Here is a 24,165-nt window from a genome sequence, read left to right as displayed (position 1 = left end):
TGACATTTTGCACATCCCCACCACTGGCAGCAACTCCTGCCATTCCTTACCCTACCATTACATCATCAGCACCCAGTGCTCATGTCTCAGCCTTGTATGGGAAGGAAGAGCATTTCTGTCTTTCCCTCATAAGATAAAATAAAAATAAAGGCCCCAAAAGGCATTCTGTCCTATTTTAGAATCCTAAAGTTGATCTTCTTAAACCTCGAAGGGAGATAGAATGAGTGACTGAGACCAAAGCCTTTAAGCTAATTAATACCTTCCCCTCCCTACTGCACAAAGAGATTTTTTTTTCTAAAAATACATCCACAGCCCATTTTTAATGCTGTCTTCCTTCACATCAATGTCCCCAATAAAGTAGAGGAGCTGAGCTGTCATCTCTATCTCAGGATCTGCCCCTCCTCTCACTTTGAAGCTGGGATAGAGAGGGAGAGAGAAGAGGCCTTGGAGTCTGGTATCTGGGCAGCTTTCCTATAGGAAGGGCTGATGGAGGTAAGAATATAGGGGTAAGAGATAACAGGCAAGAGATACAGATGGGACCTCACATGAGTGGTCTCCAAAAAGTCCCTTCCCTCTAACACAGGTGAAAGAGCCCAAGTGAATGGAATACCCACCCCAAAAGGTGAACATAACACTCAGCTTTGCTTTCAGAATATAAAAATGCAGGTGGGCAGGAAACACAAAACCAGCCAGAAGAAGGAAAGCAGAGGTGGGCCTGTTTTAGAGAAGACAATCTGCTGTGTGTGTGGGGGGGTGTGTGTGTTGAGGTGGGAGGGCACCTCTCAGTGCTGTCTCTTTGGAAAAGCATACATCCTTTCATTCCAGGAAGATCCCTGGACTGAAGCCCTCCCTTCTGCTCCCTCAGAACTGCTTGGTGTTTCCTTAGTAAGCATGCTCATACATATGCTACCATACAGGTGTATTTACATGTGGTGAGGTCTGCTAGGTCTCAGCAGAGGTCTCTGGTACAATGCTCCAACATAACAACAGAAAAAGTTTTGGTGTTCAGTGAGGCCATCTTTGTGTACTTGTACTGCAGCTCAGGACAGTCTCTCCTCCTCTCAAGCTCTCTTCCACTTGTGCACTCCTTCCTTTGGAGCCGGTTGCTGCAAGGAGATAAAACTTGGAGAGCGATGAGGAGGAAGCGTGGCAAGTGGTGCAAGTTCTCACTCCAGCTTAGCAGGTGGCAGTGATGGTGACAGGGAGAACTCCACCCCCAGGAATGCCCCAAGGCATGGCACAGGTGAGTCCATTTCTCTCTGAGACTGGCGAAATTTTAGGGTGGGTACGAACCTATGGCCAGGTAAATGCAAGGCGGGAAAGGAAGTTGAGGAGTAGGAAACGGAAGACACGGTGCCTAGAAAGCAGCAGGTCATCAAGCCTCTGAGGAACAGGGCAGCAAAGTGCTACATGGGGACAACACGAGCACAGAGGCCAGCTGGGCTGGCAGGGTGTGAGGATGTGTGAGCATGTAGGCTGGCAGTTTCTACAGATGGCTCCTCACAAATAGCATCATCTTGAGGGGAGACGGGGTAAGAGTTAGGTCAGTTGGCTTTTTTTTTTCTTTTGTTCTTGTTTTACTAAAAAATAAATCACAAACTAGATCTCTGTAGGCAGAAAGGGTCCCTGGGAGGTGCTGGGGAGGGGGAGCGAGGAAGTCTGTGCTGTTTGGTGCTGGTGCTATGGCTACACGAGGCTGCGTGAGCCACTGGAATACCTGCGCCTCTGAAGCAGCGAGCTGGGGGGGCAATACTGGTGGGGGTGGTTGTAGGGAGGGGGTGGGGGTGGCAGGGGAGGCTGATGGACCAGCTTGATGGGGGTCCCAGGGAGCCCACTGCCCACACCGCGCCAGGGGGTGGAGGTGCAGGAGTCGGAGGTGACGTAGCGTGTCAGAGTCTGGTTGAGGGCCGGCTCCATCCGAGCGAGGCACGGCTTGTCCAGGACAATGACTTTGACAATCTGCTGGCACTGTACAAGTGTCCCCGCCGAGGCGGGGTGTGAGGGCACCAGTGCTTTCTCCAGCTGCTCCCGTGGCATGTTAAGACGCATGCTGGGCTGCATTCCACTCTCGGGCCCCAGGGCGGAGTTGTGCTGGTACGTTTGAAGCCTGTTGTGAATTGACACCTAGTTTAGAAACAGCCAAAGAAGCATTAAATGTTACAAGACTTTTCCCATCCGCTGCTACTGGCTGCCCTGAACCCCCGCCACCAGACGACCTCACGTGCATTCAACCCTCCCTCCCTCCAAAAACCAGAAGAGATACAACCCTGGCTGCACAGACCCCCTCAACAGCCCTCCTGTCCCCATCCAGCCTAAGTGTCCCTGTCCTTTCCATCAGGTCAAAGGCAGCAGAGCAGGCGTTCCCAAATGCAGTGCAGCTTTGATTATCCAAACAGCACAGGGAACACAAATCGATTCTAAGAGCGGAAGTGTCCGTGAATTCTCATGGAAATGACCAGACCTCGAGGCCATGACTTTGCCCCCACCAGCGAAAAGGAGAGGGGGACCAGACCACAAGGTTTCAGATAATCGAGGCTGTACGCTTCAGCGATGACAGCAGCTGAGTCTGAGATAGAGAGCGACAGAGAAACTCAAGCCTTTCCCAGCTCCCTGCCTTTCTAAGTAGGAAGGTACACCACATGACTGGCTAATCTGTTTACAAAGGAAAAAGCAGAAACCTGACATAGTCTAGCAAAAGGCAGCTCCCTCTGCTCCATTTGATGGTTTGTCAGTGAAAGGAAATGATTAAAAAAAAAGAAACAAAAAATGCCCATCTAGCTCATACAATGATAAAAGGAATTCATGGTGAAATGGCAGCAGATTAGATAATCTCAGAGAAATGGAAATGCTCCTCTGCTGGCGGAGTAATACGTGGTCAGCTGAAAGCAGGTAGGGAAGCAGGAGGTCATCAGGGTTTCCACATGGAGATGCTGATAATGGAATCAAATAAGGGAGCTCACTGAGACCAGACTGAAAAGGATGAGCTGGCCTGGACAGGAGGTCCCTAGCAGGAGAAGTGCAGCAGGGAGATAATGCTTCCAAATGATGGATGAGGTTATAGTTCCTGCTGGCAAGGACATGGGCTGATGGAGACCCCAAACCAGAGCTAAGTTGCTGGCTTAAAACAGAATGTCAGTCAAGTGACAAGCCCTGGGTAGGAAAGAAGCCCTAGGTAGGCTGCACTTCCAGCCAGGCAGGGGTACAAGTGGGTCAGTGGGGCTGCCATGAGGGTCTGGCAGAGTCAGCAGCTGCACCAGCAAGTGGGAAGGAGAAACTGTGAAGTGCCCAAGCTCCCCACCATGCTGGAACAAGGATGAGCTGTCTGTCCCTATCCAGACATGGAGGTTGCTCAGACTCACCACACAGCACGACATAATATTGTGTCAATATTTATTCAGGTGTTGGAACATCCCACAGGAAAAACTGGTTGCTGGGCCATGAAGTGCCAATGACATTAGGCTACATGGAAGTTGTTCTACACAGGGAGACACTTCTCCCAGCAGGAATAGGAAACTGGCTGGCAGAGGCACCTTTCCCAGGAAGGGGGTGTCTGCAGAGAAATAGGGTGCACTCCAGGGAAGAGAAGCAGCACCTACTCCCCACAGAGAAGCTGAATTCTTAAGTGAATATATGTTGACAAGAGGGGAAAGAACTACCCTGCAAAAGGGAAGGTTCAGCACAACGGAGATACTTCAGACAGAGAGAGAGTAGGAAGTAGTTGATAAGATTTTCAGTGTGAAGATTGCATTTTCCTGTTTCCTCACAGGCAGTGAAAGTATGGGTATATGTGAAGAAACAGGCAACCCACTGGATGCTAGACATTCCTGCAAAGATAGATGTACACAGGACAGCCAAGCTCCCTGCCTAGGAAGGGGAAGTTCTGAGGAAAGTCTGGTGTACAAAGGCCATGCTTAATCCCCTTCAGGGGGACGGAGAGACAGAGCTGCAGAGATAGTGCAGGAAAGCTGGGCTGTGGGGAATTTGCATGTGATGCTGCATGGAGTTAGCATGTCAGGGAAGTCCTTAGTGGGGTTTTCAGTCTCCCCAGAAGCAGTGGGGTGGGTTAGTCTACAGCGTTTGGGAGCTTGGTCCATGAAGGATGTTACAGTTATAGAAACGGATTGAAAATGCTTTGAAGTTTAGTTTGGATTTGAAAGTTGTATTACCCGTCCTAGCAGTAACTTTTAATTGTATCTCTGGAAATTGGTAAAATTGTCAGTCTGGCTGGGGAGGCATTGATTAAAACCTGAGAAAAGAAACAACAGAGAATGTGAGAAGTGCTGAAGTGAGAGAGAATTACTTACCTCAGCTGCTCTGCACTCTACTTACCTCCACTGTGCTGTCCGAGACCTTCTCCCCCAAATCCTTCTTGCCTTTGAAATAAAACAAAATATCTCACTCATGAGATCTGCCCCTCTAGTCAAGAGCTGGCCCTCACACTGTGGACTGGAGAGTTAAAGGGAGAGGTGCAAGGCCAATCCAGACCTTCCTGCAACCTGTTAGCTGCTTAGTGGGGTAAGTTTTATCAGTTCAGGGAAGAAAATTAGGCCACGTTCTTCAGAAGTTACCCATGCTCTATCAGTAACAGCTCTTTACTAGGTATTACAGCTACAGACTGGGTAATGAGACTTCAAGGGTTTTTCTAGGCTATTTAAAGAATATATATGTTCTCATATTTCCACTATTTGGTCAAGGCTAAAGGACACAAAACGGAACACTTCTTTTTGCAGTTATTTTCACAGGAACCAGTGAGAACACATTTGCAAAGGCAGCACTTCTAGACCAAAAAAACAGTTGGGTGCTGGGTGCCCTCTTACCTGTTGGAGAGCCTTGCTTAGACTGCAGTTCCATCTGGGCTCCATTGGTCCTTAAGGAGAGAGTCTTTGTCCCTTGCTGTTTCTCCAGTTCCCCTGCAAAACAGACATGGAAATAAATGAGGGGAGGGCTGGAGGGAAGGTCACCAGCATATTGAAGGAACAAAATGGGAAGTCAGCAAGGAGAACTAATGCAAGGAAATCACAAGTGAGTGTCAAGAAGGGAGAGAGGAACAGCCAAGAAAACACAGAAGCTGAAGAGGATTTGATATGTGAAGAAACTTAGATATCTCTATAGGACCTCCTACATGTGACCTGCATTTATACAGGATTGGCTAGTGCTGGACAGAGGGGGACCACTGCAGCTGAGCTACTTTGGCTCATCAGTCTGTACATGGAAAGGCCATCAAAGGCCACATGGACATCTTGTCTGTGTAAGGCCATGGAGTGACAGACTGCTTACCCTCAGGACAACTCTGTTAAAGGTATGAGATCTGTCCCAGCTATTTACAGGTCATATTTGCATAGTCAAAGGAGTATGGGACAGAAAAGAATCATCTGGGTGTGACAGTCTAAGTTTCCCTATTCCAGGCTGCTGTATCACACTCCCTGTCTCATAAGCATTGTAAGTAGTTCAGTCCTTCCATTTCTCCTGCTGGCTGGTGGTCACAAAGTGCTTTTTCATCCTATCAGTGAACCCAGGAACATCCTGTGCAGACGTGTGCTGCTCATCCTCTTTGCCCCTGTTTCTGAAGAACACTTCCTTTACCCTTTTTGCCTTGTAGTCCCATGCAGTGTGATGGTATTGGAGTGTGAATTGTATGAGAGACCCTTACATTCAATTCGTATCTGTTCCAGTTCTGTCACTTCTGCTATTGACTCTTTCAGGTCTTCCACAAACTTCTGCATTTCCTCAGCACCCAGAGCACAGAAGTGTAGTACCTGCTTTTTCTCTGAGCCTGAAACTGGAGTCACCAGTGTAATGCCATGGGGGTAATCTGAAAAAAGATGTGCCAACAAAATAAAGAGGTGTTAGGCATTCTTGATGGAGTAGTTGGTTATTTTGGTACATCTGAAGGACAGAGAGTTTTCAGCATGAGTCCAATGGAATTGCACACCCAGAGTTTGTCACAGTGCCAACTGTGGGAACCTGCAGCACTGCAGCCCTCCAAGAAAATAGAATGACCAAGCTGCAGCAGCAAGGCAAGTGTCACCAGCACCCCAGTGCTGCCAAAACCAGAGAACTCTAGCTCTTTGTTACTTTTAGGCAGCAGTGGGGCTAGGAACCTGGGCACAGAGGTAAGACTGTAAAGCCTTTCTCAATCTGTGGAAGAGCAAACAGTGTTTATGAGGCCAACAACACTTTTTCTCCTGTGGGAGATGCAGCAGGAGAGGTTGTCTTCTGGGGTCAGAGCCAGTGCATCCACAGTGGCAGGACTTGTGCCCAGTCTCTCCTTTCACCTGCAGAGAACAGGAGAGGTGTTGGCACAGGGCAGGTGGGGAGCTCATTGCACTCTGCAGAGAGAATGGTAAAGGGAAAGATGTGTATTTGTAGGTCTCTGCTTAGTGCTCCTCACAGGCAAAACACACAGGAATGTAAATGAGGGGCCATGCCCAGAGAGTGAAAATAAACAGCAACAGGTCTTATGTTTTAAAGATCAGGTTTGTGTGCAGGGAGGTGATGACTGGAGATTCAGCCAACAGAATGAGGAGAACACGAGAATGCAGAGAACTTGCCACACTTTTGACTAGACTTCCTCTATCATTTGCTTAAGCATTGGTGGTTTCAATCCCTTTCCTCCTTTCCTTCCACATTTCTCTAAATTTAATTTCTGTCTTCCCCTGTCACTTCTCCTCCTCCAGTACTCCTATATCTGCCTGCCTTCCATGGGCAGCCTTCCTTTATTAGCCTTCCTTTAACAGTCTTTCCCAAACAAGCCAGGGCCTGACCTGTTATTTTCAGCCAGCCCTCTGCTCCCCCTGTTTGTGTGCCAAGCTCTTTCCCCATCCTGTCTCTCTGATCTGCTCAGATCGCAAGATTTTTGTGACATTTGCTTTACTGTCTCTGCAGGGCATATACAACAGGGCACCTTTGCCAGAAGATTTGGGCACTCCCAGGATGGTCATGCTACCCCTGAAAGCTGATTCCAGCTCTGATGGTGCCTCCTGGGGATGCTCAGGTATAAATGGCCCTTTAGTTCACAGGGATGTGGGAGCCTCTGCCTGCTGCAGAGTAGGGTGCTGGGAGAGTGACTCATGCTGCCAGTAGAGTAGAGGAGGAATAGAAAAAACTTAGTATAGCCACAGAGTGCTGCTGCATTTTGCCTTCCGTGCAGCATGTTCTCCATGCTCTCACAATGGAGAGCATTGTGATCCCAGGTGATTGTGCCCCTGATCCCAGGGGCATCAGCCCTGCTTGCCTGGGACTGCTGTGCTGCCCCTCTGCCTGTGCCAGCAGGAAGCCTGCCTGTTTCTGGAACTCCTGCACAGCACAACCAGCCCCAATCATGACACATCATGGCTCTATTCCCAGACCATCAAGGTCAGGCTGACTAGGGCTGGCCTCCTGCCATGCTTTGGTGGGTACTGTTCCAAGGGCTCTGCCTCTGCCTTGGGAGGCTCTCAGCACAGCATGGCACTGTGCAGGGAGGTGGCAGCAGCACCTCTGCCTCTGCCAGCATCAAAGGCAGCAGTGGGGGCTGTGACTTTGGGCATGAGGGAAGAGGGGCTAAAGCTGGCAGCAGCAGTTCTGTCAACAAGATTCTGCACCAACAGCTGGCTCCTGGGAGCTCAGTGAGATGTATATGGGGATTGTTTCCCCCAGTCTTCACAGCTGGTGTTGTCCCTGAGACCATAACAAGCCAGATCCTTCAATGAGGCCCTTCTGCAGATGCTCAGACCTAGGAGAGGTACCAGGAGCTTCTTCTCATCACAGTGTACCTAAAGAGCGATCTCCTTGGCACGAGCCTCAGTTTTCTCTCCTCCACTTTTTACTCTGACAGAATCTCTCTCCTAATGCAAACTCACACAGCCCCCTCCCTCCTTCTCCTTTTCCCTGCCAAACCCCTCCAGGAAACCCAGGAGCAGTGGACTTACACTCATTCTCAAAGAGATGGAACTGCATCCCTAGCAGGCCGACTGATTTGCAGAATGTGTATGTTGAGGAGCTTTTCTTCTTCGGGCAGAGCTTGAGGATCTGTTGGAGGGAGAGAAGCATCATTGGTGCTGGGGAACAGTGAGGCAGGAGTGATGCAAACTGCTCAAGGCAAAAAAGCTCTGGTAAATGTACATGGGAGCAGTGTTTGCTGAATGACGGGATCTTTGCAGGAGAGCTGCCTGGAATGCTACACTTATAACAACACTTCTGGAATCCTGCAGGCATTGCTCTGAGCCCACTCAGCTCTCTCCCAGAGGTGCTTGATCACCACATTTTGACTTTGAAAGGGCAATTCTCTTCACCAAAGAACAGATCAAAAGGCAAAGGGAAGCCTGTCATAAATACCTTAGAGCTGGGAACAAGGGTGTATGAGAATGCGGTGCTGCCCTTGTACCTCAGTACTTATGGACCTTGCACCTCCAGTTCTTATGGATCTGCTTTATCCCATGGAGTGGAGGGATAGCAGGGAGCAGACCCACTCCCCAGGTTCATAACTGTGCAAATGGCTGCAGAGGAATAGCTGGGTAAAGCTCTGTTATCCCATCCTTCTACAAAAGGGTTTGGGTTTAGCCTTGCATCTGCTGCCACCACAGTTTTACTTCACCATTAAGTTCAGCAAACTTCCATTTTGTTTGGCCTCCTTCCAGTCTCAGTGTAACTCTGCTCTCCTGTACCTGCATAATTCCATTGCTGGGGCAGGACACTTTCAAAAATACTCTGCACATTTGGGGGTCTGAGAAGTACTATCTGGTCTGCTACAGCCTTTTTCATGTTAGAAGGTGATTTTGAAGTGTCTGGCAGGAAAGATTTAAAGGGCATGAGAGGGCTCTGTGTACTGTAGTACAAATAGACAAAGAAATGAACCTGCCTTTTATGAAATGAACCTTCCTGCTGGCAAAGGCATGAGAGAGAGCAATAACATTGCTTGGACGGCTGTGGGATGTGACAGTTTGTTTTTTCAAGGGTTTACTGAAGTTCTAGATTTAGTGGGTTTTTAATGGTGAAGAGTCCAGAGCTGTGTCTTACAATGTTGATGAACTGGGAGCTGTTCTTAGAACAGAGGGAAAATGGATGTTGGTTTCAGATTTCCTTACAGAAACCAGGGCAGTTTTTATTACTGCAGTGCCTAATTGCCAAGGCACACTCACCACCAGCAGGTCATTGAAGAGGAAGACTTCCCTCTGGTGAGCTGCCTGCTTCTGCACTTTGTTGACGTCGGTCACCTCGAAGAGGCGGCTGCAGCACACCAGCCGGCGGTGGGGCACCGACAGGACCTGCAGGGAGCACACAAGGCCATGCAGGGGCTCAAGGAGGGGCCACTGTGGGTCTCCCCCACCCTCAGACTGCCCAACCCTGCCCTGTGACACAATTCCACCCCCTCTGCCCAGACAAATCACCTCCTCACTGGCATTCCTTGCCATCAATTTTCCTGCTGGCGCAGAGAAAGCCTTTGTGATCTGGGTAAATCAGAGGGCAGACTAAATGCAACCTTCTTGCTCACACATCCTATCTCTGGCTTCCAATCCTTGGGTCACTGCTCATCCTCTCTCACCCCACTGGACATCTGCAGGTTTCCTGGGCTTTGAGAAATCATTCTGCTTTGTTTTGGATAAACAGTATGTATGCTCTTGCACTACAGATTGGTTACTGCCAAAGAAAATGTCTGTACTTTGGGGATCTCTTAACCCCAGCAATTTTTAGGGAACTCATTAGAGACAGATATAATTGTTTTCCATCACTTTGCCTTTTATTTCCTACACCCTTAAAAGGCCTGAAAGTTTGAAACACTGCAGACCTATCAGTTGAGCCAGCCAGGACCTGCAGTGAAATTCATGGGCAAATAATTACAGCACTAGATACTGTAAACTCTGGCCAAGGAGATCCCTCAAAATTAGGAAAGAATGAGATAGCAGGAAATAAAGAGTTTGGAGCAAAAGGAGTACATTTGTAGAGACAAGCAAGGAAAGTATTACATAAGAGAAGAAAGGCATAGAGGAAAAACACAGAAAAGAGGGCAGGGAGAGAGGTGGGGACAGAGGGGCTGAGTGGGTGCCAGTGGGGTTTTGGGTGCTCACCGTTTTCATTCCAACTATGGACTTCTCCACTTTGGTGACATAAGTTACATGGTCCTCATTAGATTTGAGCTCTTTCTGCTGGATCCTCTCATAGATCCCCACCACCAGCTCCCGAGGGATGTCAGCACCATCGTCCACCCCTGCCAAACACAGAAAATGTTGGGCAGGCCAGCCAGAGAGAAAAGGGAAGAACCAGTGGTCCTGGCAGGTCACTACTGCCTCTGCACCCTGCAGTGCTGGGAAGTGAAGGGGAATAGCAATACTTCACTTTAGGCTGTGCATCTAATGCACCAGCAGGAGAGACTGACATCTCTAAGGCCAATGCAGTTGATTTCATTATTCCCTTGCTCTGCATGGTGGCTCCTTTCCATGTGTTCCCTAAGGTTTTATAGCCACAATTTCACATTCATTTATCTTGGGCCACTCAGCAGTAACCCCTGCATTGATTTTGTATCATCAGAAGTGCTAGATGTGGAGAAGGCCTATGATGGGATTCAGCAGCTCTTCCTGCCAATGCAAGCATCATCTCTCCTTGTCTGCTCGGTGACCTCCACCATTTTCCTTCTGTGTTGTCTCCTAGGAATAATGCTTTCCTGCTATTGTGTTTGTGGTATCTCTGCCTTGACCCTACCCCTTTCTTCTTTTTACATCTCCTTAGATAATTCTCCACATTTTTCTGTCTGACCCTTCAGAGCCTGGCAGAAAAGTTTTTTTTCACCCTTCCCTGAGCTAAACACTGAGAACCAAGTTTCCAGTCCTTCCTCCAAACTGAATTCCTCCAGTAATTTTATATTGATTTTCTCTGCATTCCCTTCAGCTCCCTGGTCTGAGATGTACTATCCTGAGTGATGCAGGTGAGGACCTGCTGAGAAATGGAAAGGCATCGAGATGTCCAGCTCCCCTACCTCCATCCTTGCAAATGTATCCCAAATAACATTCCTAACACAGGCTGCTGAAGCTGCTGGCCTGGGCATTGGCTTGCAGGTGAGTCTGGACTGAAGTGTCTCTGCCTGTCTGTGATGGGGTGACATTCACTTGCTCTAATGAATTGGGGTGTGTTGCACACTGGAGATGAGTGACCCTCATGCTGATTTAATTCATGGTGGTGTGAACTGACAGTTTTTAAGGCAACTCTAAGTGTAAGTTAACATTAAAAAAATGCCCTCTTTTTTTAGTGCTATCTATTGTAATACTAAAGGGGGTGATGGCAGGAAGCAGACCCATTCAGTATCTGTGGAATTCACTTGAAAGAGGGCCTCAGTGTCACATTATACCAGTCTGAACCAGGTGACAAAGTGTGGAAGGTGTGGGAGGCTCAGATGACACTTTCTGAACAGCAATCAGGACAAAGAAACAAGTCAAAGGAACCCAGAAAAATGCAAAATCTTTAGAAAAGACAGGAATTTATGCTGGAAAAACTTTGAGGGAGCTTTATATGAATTGCAGATGCGCAGTAAGAGAAACTTGGAAAATGACTGACCTAGGATGACCTAGGAATGAATATGGCTGGGAAATTAGACAATAATTTGTCTAGACATGATGTCAAAAAGGCCAAACAATACTGAGCTGAGTTAGTAGATCTGAAAATAAGAACAAAGCAGTAGCTCTATATATGAGTATGTTGTGACCACATTTGAAAAAGGGCTTTTAACAATATATTACCAGAATGGAAAAGACTGACCTTGAAAATAGAAGAAAATTGATTTGGGGAACCGATGTATCAGAAATTGCAAAGAAATAATGTATGCATGAACTCTGTCACGCCTACAGTTACTATAAGTAATTGCAGGCAATTAAGAAGGGAAAGATTTAGCCTGAATAAAAGGAAAATGTGTTCATATATTCAAAGCAGCAAGTAGGGCTTGTTTAGCACAACCCAGCAGGGTCTAAGAAGGATGGAGCTGAACAACTGGAAAATGTAATACAATGGACTGTTTCCAAGCAATGAGATATCTTAAAAGATGAAGCCATCTCTCAAAGGAAAATGGTTGGTTTCTGAGAAGACTGGACAGCTTTCTGCAGAAAACAAAGTTAATTAGAATTTCCCTTCCCCAGCACCCTAGAAGGCATCTCAAAGGGCCTTCCATGTCTGGCTCACAGGCAAGCAGCAGAAGACCTGGGGAAAGGCAGTTCCACTAGGTTTTTCCTGACTTCATCTAGGCAGAATTTAGAAAAGCAAGAGGGCAAAATAGAAAAATTAAGGCAGAACCCTCACCTCTCAGATTGCGAATGAAGTCCTCCAGCATCATCTTCCTGTCAGGCTTGATGTTGGGGCTGTACATGTCTGTGTTGAGGAGGATGATTGCAAAGGCCAAGATGAAGATGGTGTCCGGGTTGTGGAACTGCTGGACCACATCTGGGTTGCACATGCAGTACCTCTGGCTGCAGCAGGAGGGATGCACACACTGAGCACGGAACACGGGAGCCATCTGCTCCAGCTTGTCAATGCCTTTACCACAGATCACATTCCTTTCACTCCACCTCTCACACATAAGAGAAGGAGCTCACTGCTCTCTGAAGGCAAATTTCCCCACCAATGGCTGAAGTAGGCCACTGAAACTTCTGCCTTCTTGTCCTCAGGAACCAAAAGCAAGTGAGGCAGGAGCGGACTACTCAGAGTGTGTCAGAACACAGGTGTAATACAGGAGGTGTCTGCCCCAGCCTGCCCTGCTGAGCACTCCTCTGGATGCACCAAGGGAGAACCCAGCAGCCCTGCAAGCCCCTCTGCTTCTCTTCCTGTGAGTGCCCAATGAACAGGGAATCCCTTGCTGGAAGCCACATCAGGACTGGCCTCCCTCTGGCCCCTGGTACCCTTCATGCCACTGAAGCTCTGACAAGGCCACAGCTGTGACACAGCACAGAGGACTCCATCCTTCAGGAGCCCCTCCATGATCCCCCTCTTTGGAAGGGAACTCTGTGGACATTCTCCCCACGCCTGCTGGATTTTTGCCTTGGCTGTGCTGTGTTCCCTGCTTGCCCTGGTTGCAGCAGTGGGGCTGCAGGGCTCCTGCTCTTACCTGAAGGCCTCGATGAGCCGCTCCACCTTCTGCGCCTCCCCCTGCACGCGGATGTGCGCCTGGAATTTCCGCAGGGCTTCGTCCAGCTCCATGCCTGAGAAGTCCATCTCGTCCACCACACAGCTGTGAGAGGGGGACACAGCCTTCATCAGAACACCCTCCTGTGGATGACACCAGGCAGGCTCCTCCACTGTGGCGCTGAGGCCCAGTCCCCAAGGGAAATCCCATGAGAGGGGCCCTGAGACATCACTATGGCTTCCTGGGCCCTGCTTACCACGGGCAGGATTTCACTCAAGTGATTCCTGCATTCTACAGCTGGTGAGCAATTCTTGTGCTTTATATATTGATAAATATATGTGTGTGTGTGTATACATACACCATCGTATATACGTATCACACTATAGACAGCATATACATTCACATGTGCATATACAGAGAAAGTATGTGTACATATATATGTATTGATACTTACCTGTATCTATAAAGATATATAGACATCTATATTGACATCGATATTTAGACACATGTATCAATATCAATAAGACCAGAATCAGCTCAGAGAAAATAGGAAATGGAAGCTGTTGTACAGAAATAACATGCAACATTACCTGCTCGTCTGGTGGCACTTTGCATTTTGGTGTGATTCACTGCCCACTGGAAATTCATGGCCAATTTAGATACTCCAAGAAGGGGATGACACCTCTCTTATTTCCCACTGAAGCATTCTCATCTTATAAAGGCCCTGCTGTTAGTCTCCAAACCCTACCACTGCAGTACTTGCTCTCTGTATTAGTCAAATAATCTACTTGTTCTTCTTCTTACTGCATGACATTTCAGTCACTTGTAATGACAACACCTTTCTCATGTGGCTTCAGCACATTCTGTTAGCATATTCCTACCTTTTGTGCTCAGGTCATTACTGCAAGCATTAATCAAAAGAAACCCTGTTCATAATGTCCCTCAGGCCCAACTTCCCATTTCAGCAGAGTATGTAGGCATTAATGTCTGTATCAGCCAATTTGCTCCCCTGTTTATTATTCCTCTGCTAATTTCTCTCTCTTCCACTCTCAACAAGCAATTTCACATGTCCAAAGCTTTGCTGAAGTCTAGATTTATGTTCTGCATGTCCCCTCTCTAGAAAACTAGTTATTCTAACAAAGACAGACATTGAATTAGTCTATTTTCCACTGACTTTGGTATGTACAATTCATCTTCCTGCTTGTCATTATTCTTACCCAAAAATAAATTTTCAAAACTGGAATTCTGTCTGACAGTTGAAGAAAATCACAGGTGCTAAAATCCCATTTTCTTTAAACCTTCATTAAATACAAAGTCACTAATTTGCTAATGGGACCACCTTGACATTAGAAGTGCATTAAAAATTCAAGAACTTCATATTTTCTGCTGCTTTTTACCTTGGAGGCTACTTCTATTTGCCCCTTAACCCCTTTATTTAATTCTTTGTATTGTGTTTGGGGTAAAGGGTATGTCATGTGGTAAAGGATAAACTGATCCCACATTTAAGGTTATTAAGGAGGAAATTTTCCCCAAGACATGTTGTCTGAGACTTTATAAGGAGAGGTATAGGGAAAAAAAGAGGGGGAGGGGATTAGGTCTCTCCTGGATCCTTCTGTTTCCTAGGATTATCTGGAAATTTTGCCAAAGAAACCTGTGCTAATAAAGGGATATGCTGTTACCAATTTCTTCCTTTCTGAGATAAACTGGGGGTGTGTCTGTTGGTTGTTTCTAATGCTGCAGTTTGCTGTGGGTTGTAGGAAAGTGGTTTGTGAACTAAGCTGTTGAGTGCCACATGAAGCCTTGCTAGAATAAAAATCTGTTGCACAATTCCTGAAATGGTTGAGGGACAGAGATTTGGACTCAGAAATGTCTCTGCATTCCTCCATTGCCTTATTGATCCAGGAGTTATCATCATTTAGCTGGGGTGACACCTGCAGAATAACTTACTGAGAGCTCTGACTGAACATAAAGTGCTTTGTATCTTCTGAGGTTGGACTTGTTAAACCCCAGCTAGGAATTGTGGGCTTTTTCTCTGCACAAAGTCCATATAATCGAAATTCAGAAACAAATAGGGAGCAAGGGAAGAGAATCAAAGGGACTGCTCTCATAGGAAATCTTCCATGAAATATTTTTTTATCTCTCCAAGAGGTGGACTGCAGAAACACTTGGCAATAAGAAAAACTTCCTTCACTGCATCTTTCCTTTTTTATTTTTATTTTTCTCATACTTACACTCAGTCCCTTGGGTTAACATCAAGGCATTCTGCTTCTTGGAATTTATCGCTGATAGTAAAAACAGTTTTCCTCTTGTTAGTTCTTATTGTGTTCACAGCTGCAACCACCTCTGCAGTTGAGCTTTTGTTATTATTTTTTAATCCTTTCCAGTGTGCAAGTGTTTCTCAGCACTGACCCTGGTGATTTTGCTGCTATTGCCTGCTTCCAGACATGTGAACACTGAGTGCTTGCATGCCCCAGGGACACCCACTAAGGTCACCCTAGTAGCCCCAGTCCACCAGCATTAAATCATCTGTCTCTTGCTTACTCCTTCCCTCTTTGATCAGTCTTTCCCCCTCCACACAGTCTGCCCTAAAACATCCTCCTTTGTGTACAGATCTCAATAAAGTCAATGCCCTTAATACAGAAAGCAGGGAGCCTTCATTAGGACAAGTAGCACGAGGCAGCTGTTCATAGCTCTTTTCAAACTCAAACAGGCATTGCTTCTTGAGTTATGCTCAGATTCTCCTTGGAGAGAATCTGTCTGTTTCTCTCACTGACTGACTGATGCAGGTCTACTTTGTAAATTCTAACTCCTGGGAGTCTCTTCCATTTGTCTCTCAGCCCAAAGAACAGTGTCCACTGTCCTGCTTGCTGAGAAAAGTTGACCAGGCAGAAAGGACAGGTTAGGAAGAATGTTTGATTCAACCAAAGTCAGCCTGTGCTTGGATTTGATTTATCTGACAAATCCTGTGCCAAAGGTCTGAAGAACAGCTCCTAGAGGAGCCATCAGGTACCAAGCTGCTATTTCTCCTGTTAGACAGGCAGAAAAAAAGATGGGTCAGACTCGTCTGTTACTTTTGTGTGCAAATTTGACACAGCAAAGTCCATTCAAGGAGCCAAACAGCCTTGTGCTATGGGTCTGCCATGTTCCTACTCCCCTTCTAGACAGCTGGAAGTTTTGCAGCCTTCCCTGACTTCAGATTCCTGCACAGACTCACATTAACTTTCCAAATGCACTCTGGTAACTGTGTCAGACATCCCAGAAGTGCAGCACAACTTTTCTTCGTGAAACCAGACCAAGGAGATCTTTTCTCTCCAAGCTAGAGACCATGGAAGCTGACAAAGGATATGAGAGTCTATGGCTCTCTGCATCCTAGGAATAAACCAAAAACTTATCTGCACATGTCAAAACCAGTGCTGAGTTCATTTTCCCACAAACAGCTGGAAAATGTGTTTTTTCACACCTGTGAGATGCCTATTCCAGGACAGCCAGGAAGCTTGAGAGATAATGATACAGGGACACAGTAATCACCTTATAAAATCACATGTTTCAGCTCCTTCCTGCCCAGGAACTTGCAACAAGCCACACAAATTGAACTCACAGTGCATCCAGAGACTCATTTAGTCCACTATCTGCAAGGATATGACTTTGGATATTTGGATCATGCTGTTGAAGTGAGCAGGAAAAGCAATGACTCCCTGCCTCATGAACAAGGGGGCGGGGGTTGAGGACTCTTGGGCCACCTGTGTGCATGAGGAGTTTGATCTGCCCTGAGGCACCTCACAACAACAAGCAGAGAATTCCACACCAGGTTCCAGGACCAAAGAGTGGGCTCCTAGATGGATTATTATGCTTAACTGTTGTCTCTGCTGTAGCCTCCTAGGCTACAGGGAAAGGATCCCCCTAAAAGTGGGTGGACATAATGGCAGAAGAGCTGTGAGGGTTTAGCACAGGGCTAAGCATGGCAAAAGAGCCTGTGGCAAAAGGGTTCAGTGAAGACAGGAAGCAGCTGTATCATGTGGGGCTGGGATCTGCTCACCCAAGTGTAATGACCTATTTTCCAGCTTTTCCGCTCAGGTGACAATGCAGCAGGGGCTGGGATGCAGCTAAAAGCATCTGTAATGAACCTGCAGCCTCCACTCAGGGAGGGAGCAAGGGGGAAGGCAGCCAGGTGGAAAGTTTAAAATCACAAGGCACAAAGATATTTAATAAAAGCCATCCCTTTTCTCAGCCTCCCTAATTCTACAGGCTTTCTGAAGGTGAATCAGGATTTGGGTGAATTGTAGAAGAGCTCAGCTCCCTGGAAGGAGACTGCCCTGCATGTGCAGGCAGAACAGAAAGAAAAGTTAGCAGGACTCCCCGATGCCACGCACCAGTGGGCACAGGTGTGTGTCCCAATCCTGCCCTCCCCACCCTCTTGGGAAGGACAGTCTCTACAATGGAGACCATGGCCCACACTAATCTTCCCTTTCTGGAGAATGCTACAGGATTGCTGTATTGCCTGTTTTTCCCCTGGGCTGTCATGCCTACCCACCCTCCCGTGGTTGTTGGTAGCTCACATGGGTACTTACCTGGGAATTCATTCCCTCCTGAGTTTCCCTGGGGCCTAGCAGACTCAAGCTGCACACTCAGCCTGCACAGGGAAGGCTGTATGGGAAGGCTGTTCTTACATTTGGTGTGTGCCACACAGCCCTGCTTGCAGCTGGAGGTCAGAACTGCCTAGCACGTTCTTCCCTCTGTCCTGTTTCCATCACATCCTTATCTACTGCTCCTGCTCAAACCCTCCTGTGATGAAAGTCCCCTACTGATCCTCTGTAGCATCCTCAGTAAGAAGGGGAAAGAAGGCTAGTTTGGGCTAACCTGGCAAGTCCAAGAGGAACCTAATTCTTCTCTGAGAAGCAGTCCCTTTGCTGGGCTCCCAGCTCTGCGTGTTCTGAGGGCAGCTTTTCTCTCCCTGACTTTCCATGACAGAGAGAGAGGACAACACAGGCTTGACAGACAGGAGACCTGCTCAACCCCAGGGAGAATGACTCCAACAGCAACTTCCACTTTTAACACCAGCCAGACCCCAACTCAGCACAACGTCTCCTCTGCTGGAATCTGTGCCCATTCCTCCTCTGACAACAAGTGCACCAGGACAGCCACATCTGCACTTCCAAATCCCACAAGCTGAACACAAACCATCCAGTACCAGCACAGCTGACTCCATTCATGAAATCACTCACATTATCTTGTTCATGAATGATCTATGAATGGAAGTAATTCCTGAGTCAGGAACAGGTGGAGGGGAAGAATGGACTAAAGTGAAGGAAAGTATGAAGAAAGGAGAACAAAAGCAACAAATAAACACAGAACGAAGAAAGGAAGCTAGAATGATGACATGTCTTATATTAAAACTATGTGTTAATTCCTTGGGCCTGACTTTTTCAAAGCAACAGAATAATTTTTCTGCAGTACTTGACAAATAGATTTGATGAAAACTGCTCAGTACCACACAGGTCCTTTAATGGGCCAGGCTACCTCTCTCCAGCTGTATTCCCTGGACTGGTAAACACTGAAACCCTGGGGCCTCTGGGGTCTCCAGTGACTCCTTCTCATTGCTGCAGGACAGCCTGTAGAAGGAGATTCTTGGATCTTACTGGATCTTCTTAGATTCTTCTGGATGCTGATCACAGTGAATGGTTATTTTGTGAGATGCTTAAAATAGGTTACAAATGGGATTTATGCCCTGCAACACAAAATGCTTAAAAGCTGCACATCCAAACTAAACTAGCACCCTGAGAAAAACAACACTCTTGAGGGCCCCGTGTTTCTCCATTGACAAAAGGAATTCATAAATATTTAGAAGACACTAAACTTGGTGGTGGCCAACAACAAGTGAGATAAATCCTAGTTTTAAAGACTGAAGTCTTTTCTATACAAGAAAATTACATACTGCATCTTCCTAAAGAGACAGACCTGAGTGGTTCAGCGTTATCAATTTGTATGTGTCAATTATAGTCAGAAACTGTTGAAAATCTCCTGCTCTCTCTGCTCTTCCTCTGGCTAGCATGTAGAACTACTTGTGAATTACCCAGACATCTTTTTTGAGTTCTGAGAAAATCTGTTAAAGGTTGAAAGATAAGAGCATGAAGATGGAAGGGAGATTATAATTTCAGGGCACTTAGGTGTTGGGCATGAAGGTGTGGGAAGGCAAAATAGCACACCAAAGTGCTCAATCCTCATTAAATGCTTACCTCACCTAAACCCCTGCCCTTTTACATAAAAGGCTTTGCAACCAGCATAGCACTTCTTTGGAGTTTTACATTTACTGGTGGCAGTAAAGTGGGATCATCTTCACAGTGCCAAATGCCACTCTGCACTCCTGAGCTCTGCTGTTTGACAGCAGGAACAGGCTTCTCTGTCAGCCAGCACAGCTTCAAAATCTGCAGAAACCAAGAGAACTCTGCAGAGTACGGACCTAAGTCTGGACATTACAGCTGAGTCTGGAGTTTGTAACCTGGACAGCTCTGCCCTGCCTCAGGATGCACAAGGGAGGCTGACACTTTTGCAGATGTTTTAAAAGCTGTGCTATTATTTATTCATGCAGCTGAGTTAATTCAACCTGGATGCAATAGAAACATTGCTCACAATACACAATTGCAACATAAGTTTTCACATCAAGCAAATGCTAAACTAACACAGCAAGTAGCATCAATAATTGAACTTGCTTTTGGGAGGCAGAGGAGGCTCCAGGGTCAGGTTTGGGATGTGAAAGAGCACAGGCTTCCTCACTGCAGGTGATCACAGCCTGTGCAAGCACTACTGCCTGCTCATGGCCACCTTGCCTGGACATTTGACCTCAGCAGGACTAAGTGCCTGCTCTTCTTCTGCCCATTTGGGCCACAAAAATGACTGTGGTATTGGGCAAATCATGCAAAAGTTGCTGTATGAGCTCTCCTGTCTGCTGCATGCTCCCCAGGGAATACCATGTACCTCAACATTACTGAGCGTGGGTGGATGTGGGGACAGCAAGACAGCCCTTGCAGAGTCTATTCTCCCAGCCTGTGTCAGTGTTCCTGAGCTAGTTTGATGGAAGTTGGATGGGGAATGAGAACCACACAAGGTCTTAGACAGTTCTAAAATGCCAAAAGGTCTCTGATCTACCTCTTGCTCCCATAGAAACAGCTCATAAATTGTGACCAGCCCTTGAGATACAGTGCACTGGAAATGCCAGCACACTACACTGCACTGCCAGCCCTCTTCTTCCTGCAGCATGGACAGGAAAAATATCCAGGATTATAATTCTGGGCCATGATTTCTCCTTTCAATGCCTTATTTCCATGCATGGCACACTGCTGGGTGTGCAGCCACTGCCCATCCAGCTCTCATGAGTGGTTGATAAAAAATTTGCTTGCAAAACCTACCAACTATGCTCAAGCTCAGAACTGGCACAGGAAGAAAGTACCTTCAAATGGCACAGCTACAACCAGCTGAATGTGCATGTTTTTTCCTTCCTGTTTTAGAATATCCTACATGTATTTAATGTCTACTTTTATCTTTGCCTTTAAGGAAGACAAATCAGGCATTTACTGTGAAGAGGGGATGGCAGCACAGATTGTCAGTGCGAGCATATAATCTGTTGCCTTGGCAAGATCAGACACAGGTTTGAACCCTGAACTCAGACCCAGTTGTTTGATACATGCTCAAGTACCCACAGTCCCTGCCCCAGATGTGTCCATGCACACACAGCCTCAGTATCTCAGTCCCCATCTTTGAGCCTTGTTTTCTACAGATGTTAATAGGATAGGCAAGGTCACTCCTTCACTGAATATTTGGAGTGTTACCATAAGAGGGGCAGTGGAAACTTTGAGTAATGAGCATGATGGAGTAGGGCCACCTGCTCCAATGGCCCCCATGCCTCATGCAGAAACAGGACAGGAAACCCCAGTGTAGCAGCTCCTGGGCACTGAGGCTGGGAGGCTGACACCAGGCTTTGCCATAGGCACTGCTCCCAGGAGCTGCTGACACCGAGTTTGTAGTCCCACGTGAGGCAGAGGAACATGGTCATTTGCAGGGATGATGCCAAATTTACAATTACAGGGAAGTGTCAGCCTGTTGTTGCAATATTTCCCCATGTGTGCAGAGGCTAGGTTTGGATCTGAGCACATCATCTGTGAGGGGAAGCAGCCCACACAATGCTTACTGGAGAAAAAGAGGCAATTACTTTTAATTGTAGTTCTCAGTGTGAAGAGACTGGACAGCACATGTGTATTATTGCTAGACAAATCCATACTTCTACAGTATATTAAAAGAAGAGACGGCCCAAAGGTCAGGTGGGTACCTGCAGCAATAAGAAGTAGCAATTGCAGCTGGAATTAATTTTAAAATTTAGACTTAGACTTGGCTCTTGAACTCTGGCATCCTCCAGTCTTTCTCTGGAGTAGAAGTGGTATGTGGATGGGATTTGGAGTTTCTTTATGGTTTGATTCAAGAGAAACCACTGCAAAATTCAAGGGAAATAGAGAACATTTTGGAGAATGGGAGAATGTAATAAAGGACCCAGTGCAAAAGATTCCTTAGTGAGGCAGCTCTCAGAGTTGTGCTTCTGCATAATAGAAGAAAGACGCAGCTGAGTGCTAGTCATGCCTTGAAATAGGTCTCTGAATGAGCTAGACTTGAAAGAGGAGAGCTGTGCAGGCTGTGAGATACCTGGCTTGTGACCAGGAGAGGGTCACAGTGAGAGAATTGAAGGTAACAAAAAGGCAGCTACTGAACAGAAGCAGGAAGGGAACCTCAGATTTTGTTCTGAAAAGGGGCAGCTCAGCTTATTGGAGTTTTGGACTGGGGATGTTCCTCAGTGCTCCGTGGCTGCTGTGGCAATGACGAGCCCTTAATAGCATGTTTTCATATGCAGGCCTCCTCATCACCACAAACAGTTCCTTGTAATTATCCTCATAATGCAGTTGGGCAAACTCAAAGGGCCACCAATTTCCAACCTGGACAGAAAGAGAACTGAGTATGTAGCCAGCATTCACTTCTCCCTGCTGGTCTTACAGCACAAAGCAGATATTTTTCCTCCTCTGCCTCTCTTAGCACTTCCCAGAAGGCATCAGAGGTACTTGATATGGATGGGATGAGACCTCAGCCAAAGATTTTCCCAGCCCCCAAACCTGCCAGCATCACTTGTTCTACCACCTGACAGTGCTGAGCTCCTGCTAGGTGACCGCAGGCCTGCTGAGGAAGGACTGAAATGAAAGAACTGATGATATGAAGGGGGACACACATAGCTGGGATGCCAGATAGGGACTGGCAATGGTGGAGCTCCTGAAGAATGGGACAAAGGGGCATGGAGTGCTTGCTGGTGCAGCCAGGGGCAGAGTGGGCTGGCAACTCCTTTGGAGCGGAGGGAGGAGGGGAAGAGATTTCCACACTTACTCCAGAACATCCCTGTTGAACTGCTTCTTGCTGTTGCCCAGGAATTCCCCAATCATCTGGCGGCTGAGGCCCTTCCGCTGCAGCAGGAAGTGTGCCACCCCAATGGGGGTGTCTGGGATGAAGCCTCGGGAGATCAGGAACTGGATCCCTTTGTCTGGGTTTCTGGAAGGGAAGGACAGAGACATGGTGAGTTTGCAACGAGCTCTTGGAGGCATTGTTGCCTCTGGCTCACCCCATGGCTTGCGTCAGTGCAGCCCTTGGCATGTGCCTGGGCTCCTGTGTGTTCACGTGTATCAGGAATGGGACTGGTTGGGGTGAGGAAAAGTGACTTGCTGTGTGCCCCCCTAGCTGCTGCTGAGGACAAAAAGATGTCACAGGACCTGCTGTGTCACTTGCAGCACCTGCTGTCACCTGGTAATCACAAGTGGCATCCCACTGCCACAACAGATCCTACTGCATTGTACCACGCCTCATTAGTGACTCTGCTGCCATCCATCTGCTCCAGAGGCAGAGGCTCTTCCCTCTGTGAAGAAACTTAGGAGACATTGCTGCCATGGTCTATGTGCAAATGAGTCTCAAGGCTCCAAGGGGGATAACCAAAAGTGGGCACTTTTTTGGTTAAACAAATAATTTTGTTTTTCATACATTTTCAAGGTTCATTGTAGAGTGATACTTTTTTACCTTCCTCACCTGAGCTTGATGTTGGCTGCCTGAACAGAAATCCCATACTCAGATTTGTTTATTCCTCCTCCACTCCCCCCACCCTTAGCTGTGATTTTCTTCCCTTCTCTATTGATTCATGCCCTCAGGCAGAAATCTTTGTGTGTGAGAGAAGGCACCCAGAGAATGCTTTGTCAGAAGAAGGGAGGGAGCAGTGTGCAGCTCCCAGACAGAGGGCTTTTCTCCCTCTGTGGCTGTGAGCATCTCTCTGAGAACAGGTCTGGTGCTGAGTGGGCCTGATTGCCTGGCTGTGGGAGTGATTTTCTGCTTCTTAATGTGCCAGTGTCTGTGCCTGCACACACAGCTCTTACAGAAGCAGAGTGGTTTGGGTTGGGAGTGACCTTTAAAGGCCATCTACTCCAAGCCTCCTGCAGTGAGTGGGGACATTTTCAACTAGATAAGGCTGCTCAGAGAACCCTCCTACTTGTATATCTTCACGGATGAGGCATCCACCACCTCTCTGGGCAACCTGTGCCAGTGTTTCACCACCTTCATTGTAAAAATCTTCTTCCTACACCTAATCAAAACCGGCCTTCCTTCAGTTTAACAGCATTACCCCTGGTTCTGTTGCCAGAGGCCCTGATAAAACATCTGTCCCCATCTTTCTCTCCTGGTTTATAAGCCCCTGTGTATGTGGGAGTGGCTGTGAGCCTATGTGGTGCCTGTCTCACAGTGCAGACAAGAACAAATGTGTGTATTGTGCAGGAAGTTTTCCTCCTATATTTCAGTCTGCCCCACTGAAGGGTCTCTGTCATGGTGCACTGTGCTGAGGTGAATCACTGCAATGGCAGGAGGATTGTCACATTTCTTTGGTTCTCTGAGCTGGTGAGTGGAGATAGGTAAGACGTGACTTCATTAAATGATGTTATACTTCCATCATTAATCCAAATTCAGGGTTCTTTGTCAAGGCTCAAGGAGTTTGCTCAGGCAGTTTCCTGGGGTGAGGAAAG

General features: G+C 47.2%; 1 protein-coding gene across 1 annotated transcript in view; it reads right to left on the bottom strand.

Moving 5' to 3' along the window:
• Positions 1-1,686: 1,686 nt before the first annotated feature.
• The window catches only part of IQSEC3 (IQ motif and Sec7 domain ArfGEF 3), a gene marked incomplete at both ends in the record, with an annotated part of 94,095 nt that continues 71,616 nt past the window's right edge, over positions 1,687-24,165 (bottom strand). Inside the window, 10 exons of the mRNA XM_084206151.1 lie at positions 1,687-2,124; positions 4,330-4,373; positions 4,818-4,910; positions 5,651-5,812; positions 7,911-8,010; positions 9,120-9,245; positions 10,047-10,186; positions 12,262-12,428; positions 13,064-13,186; positions 22,496-22,657. Coding sequence (XP_084062277.1) covers positions 1,687-2,124; positions 4,330-4,373; positions 4,818-4,910; positions 5,651-5,812; positions 7,911-8,010; positions 9,120-9,245; positions 10,047-10,186; positions 12,262-12,428; positions 13,064-13,186; positions 22,496-22,657 — 1,555 coding nt within the window. The remainder of the gene's footprint in view (positions 2,125-4,329; positions 4,374-4,817; positions 4,911-5,650; positions 5,813-7,910; positions 8,011-9,119; positions 9,246-10,046; positions 10,187-12,261; positions 12,429-13,063; positions 13,187-22,495; positions 22,658-24,165) is intronic.

This window comes from Fringilla coelebs, assembly GCF_963513975.1.
Source record: "Fringilla coelebs genome assembly, chromosome: 5".
Classification (NCBI taxonomy): Eukaryota; Metazoa; Chordata; class Aves; order Passeriformes; family Fringillidae; genus Fringilla; species Fringilla coelebs.
The sequence above is the reverse complement of the archived record's forward strand: the minus strand, read 5'-3'. Positions and strand labels throughout refer to the sequence as shown.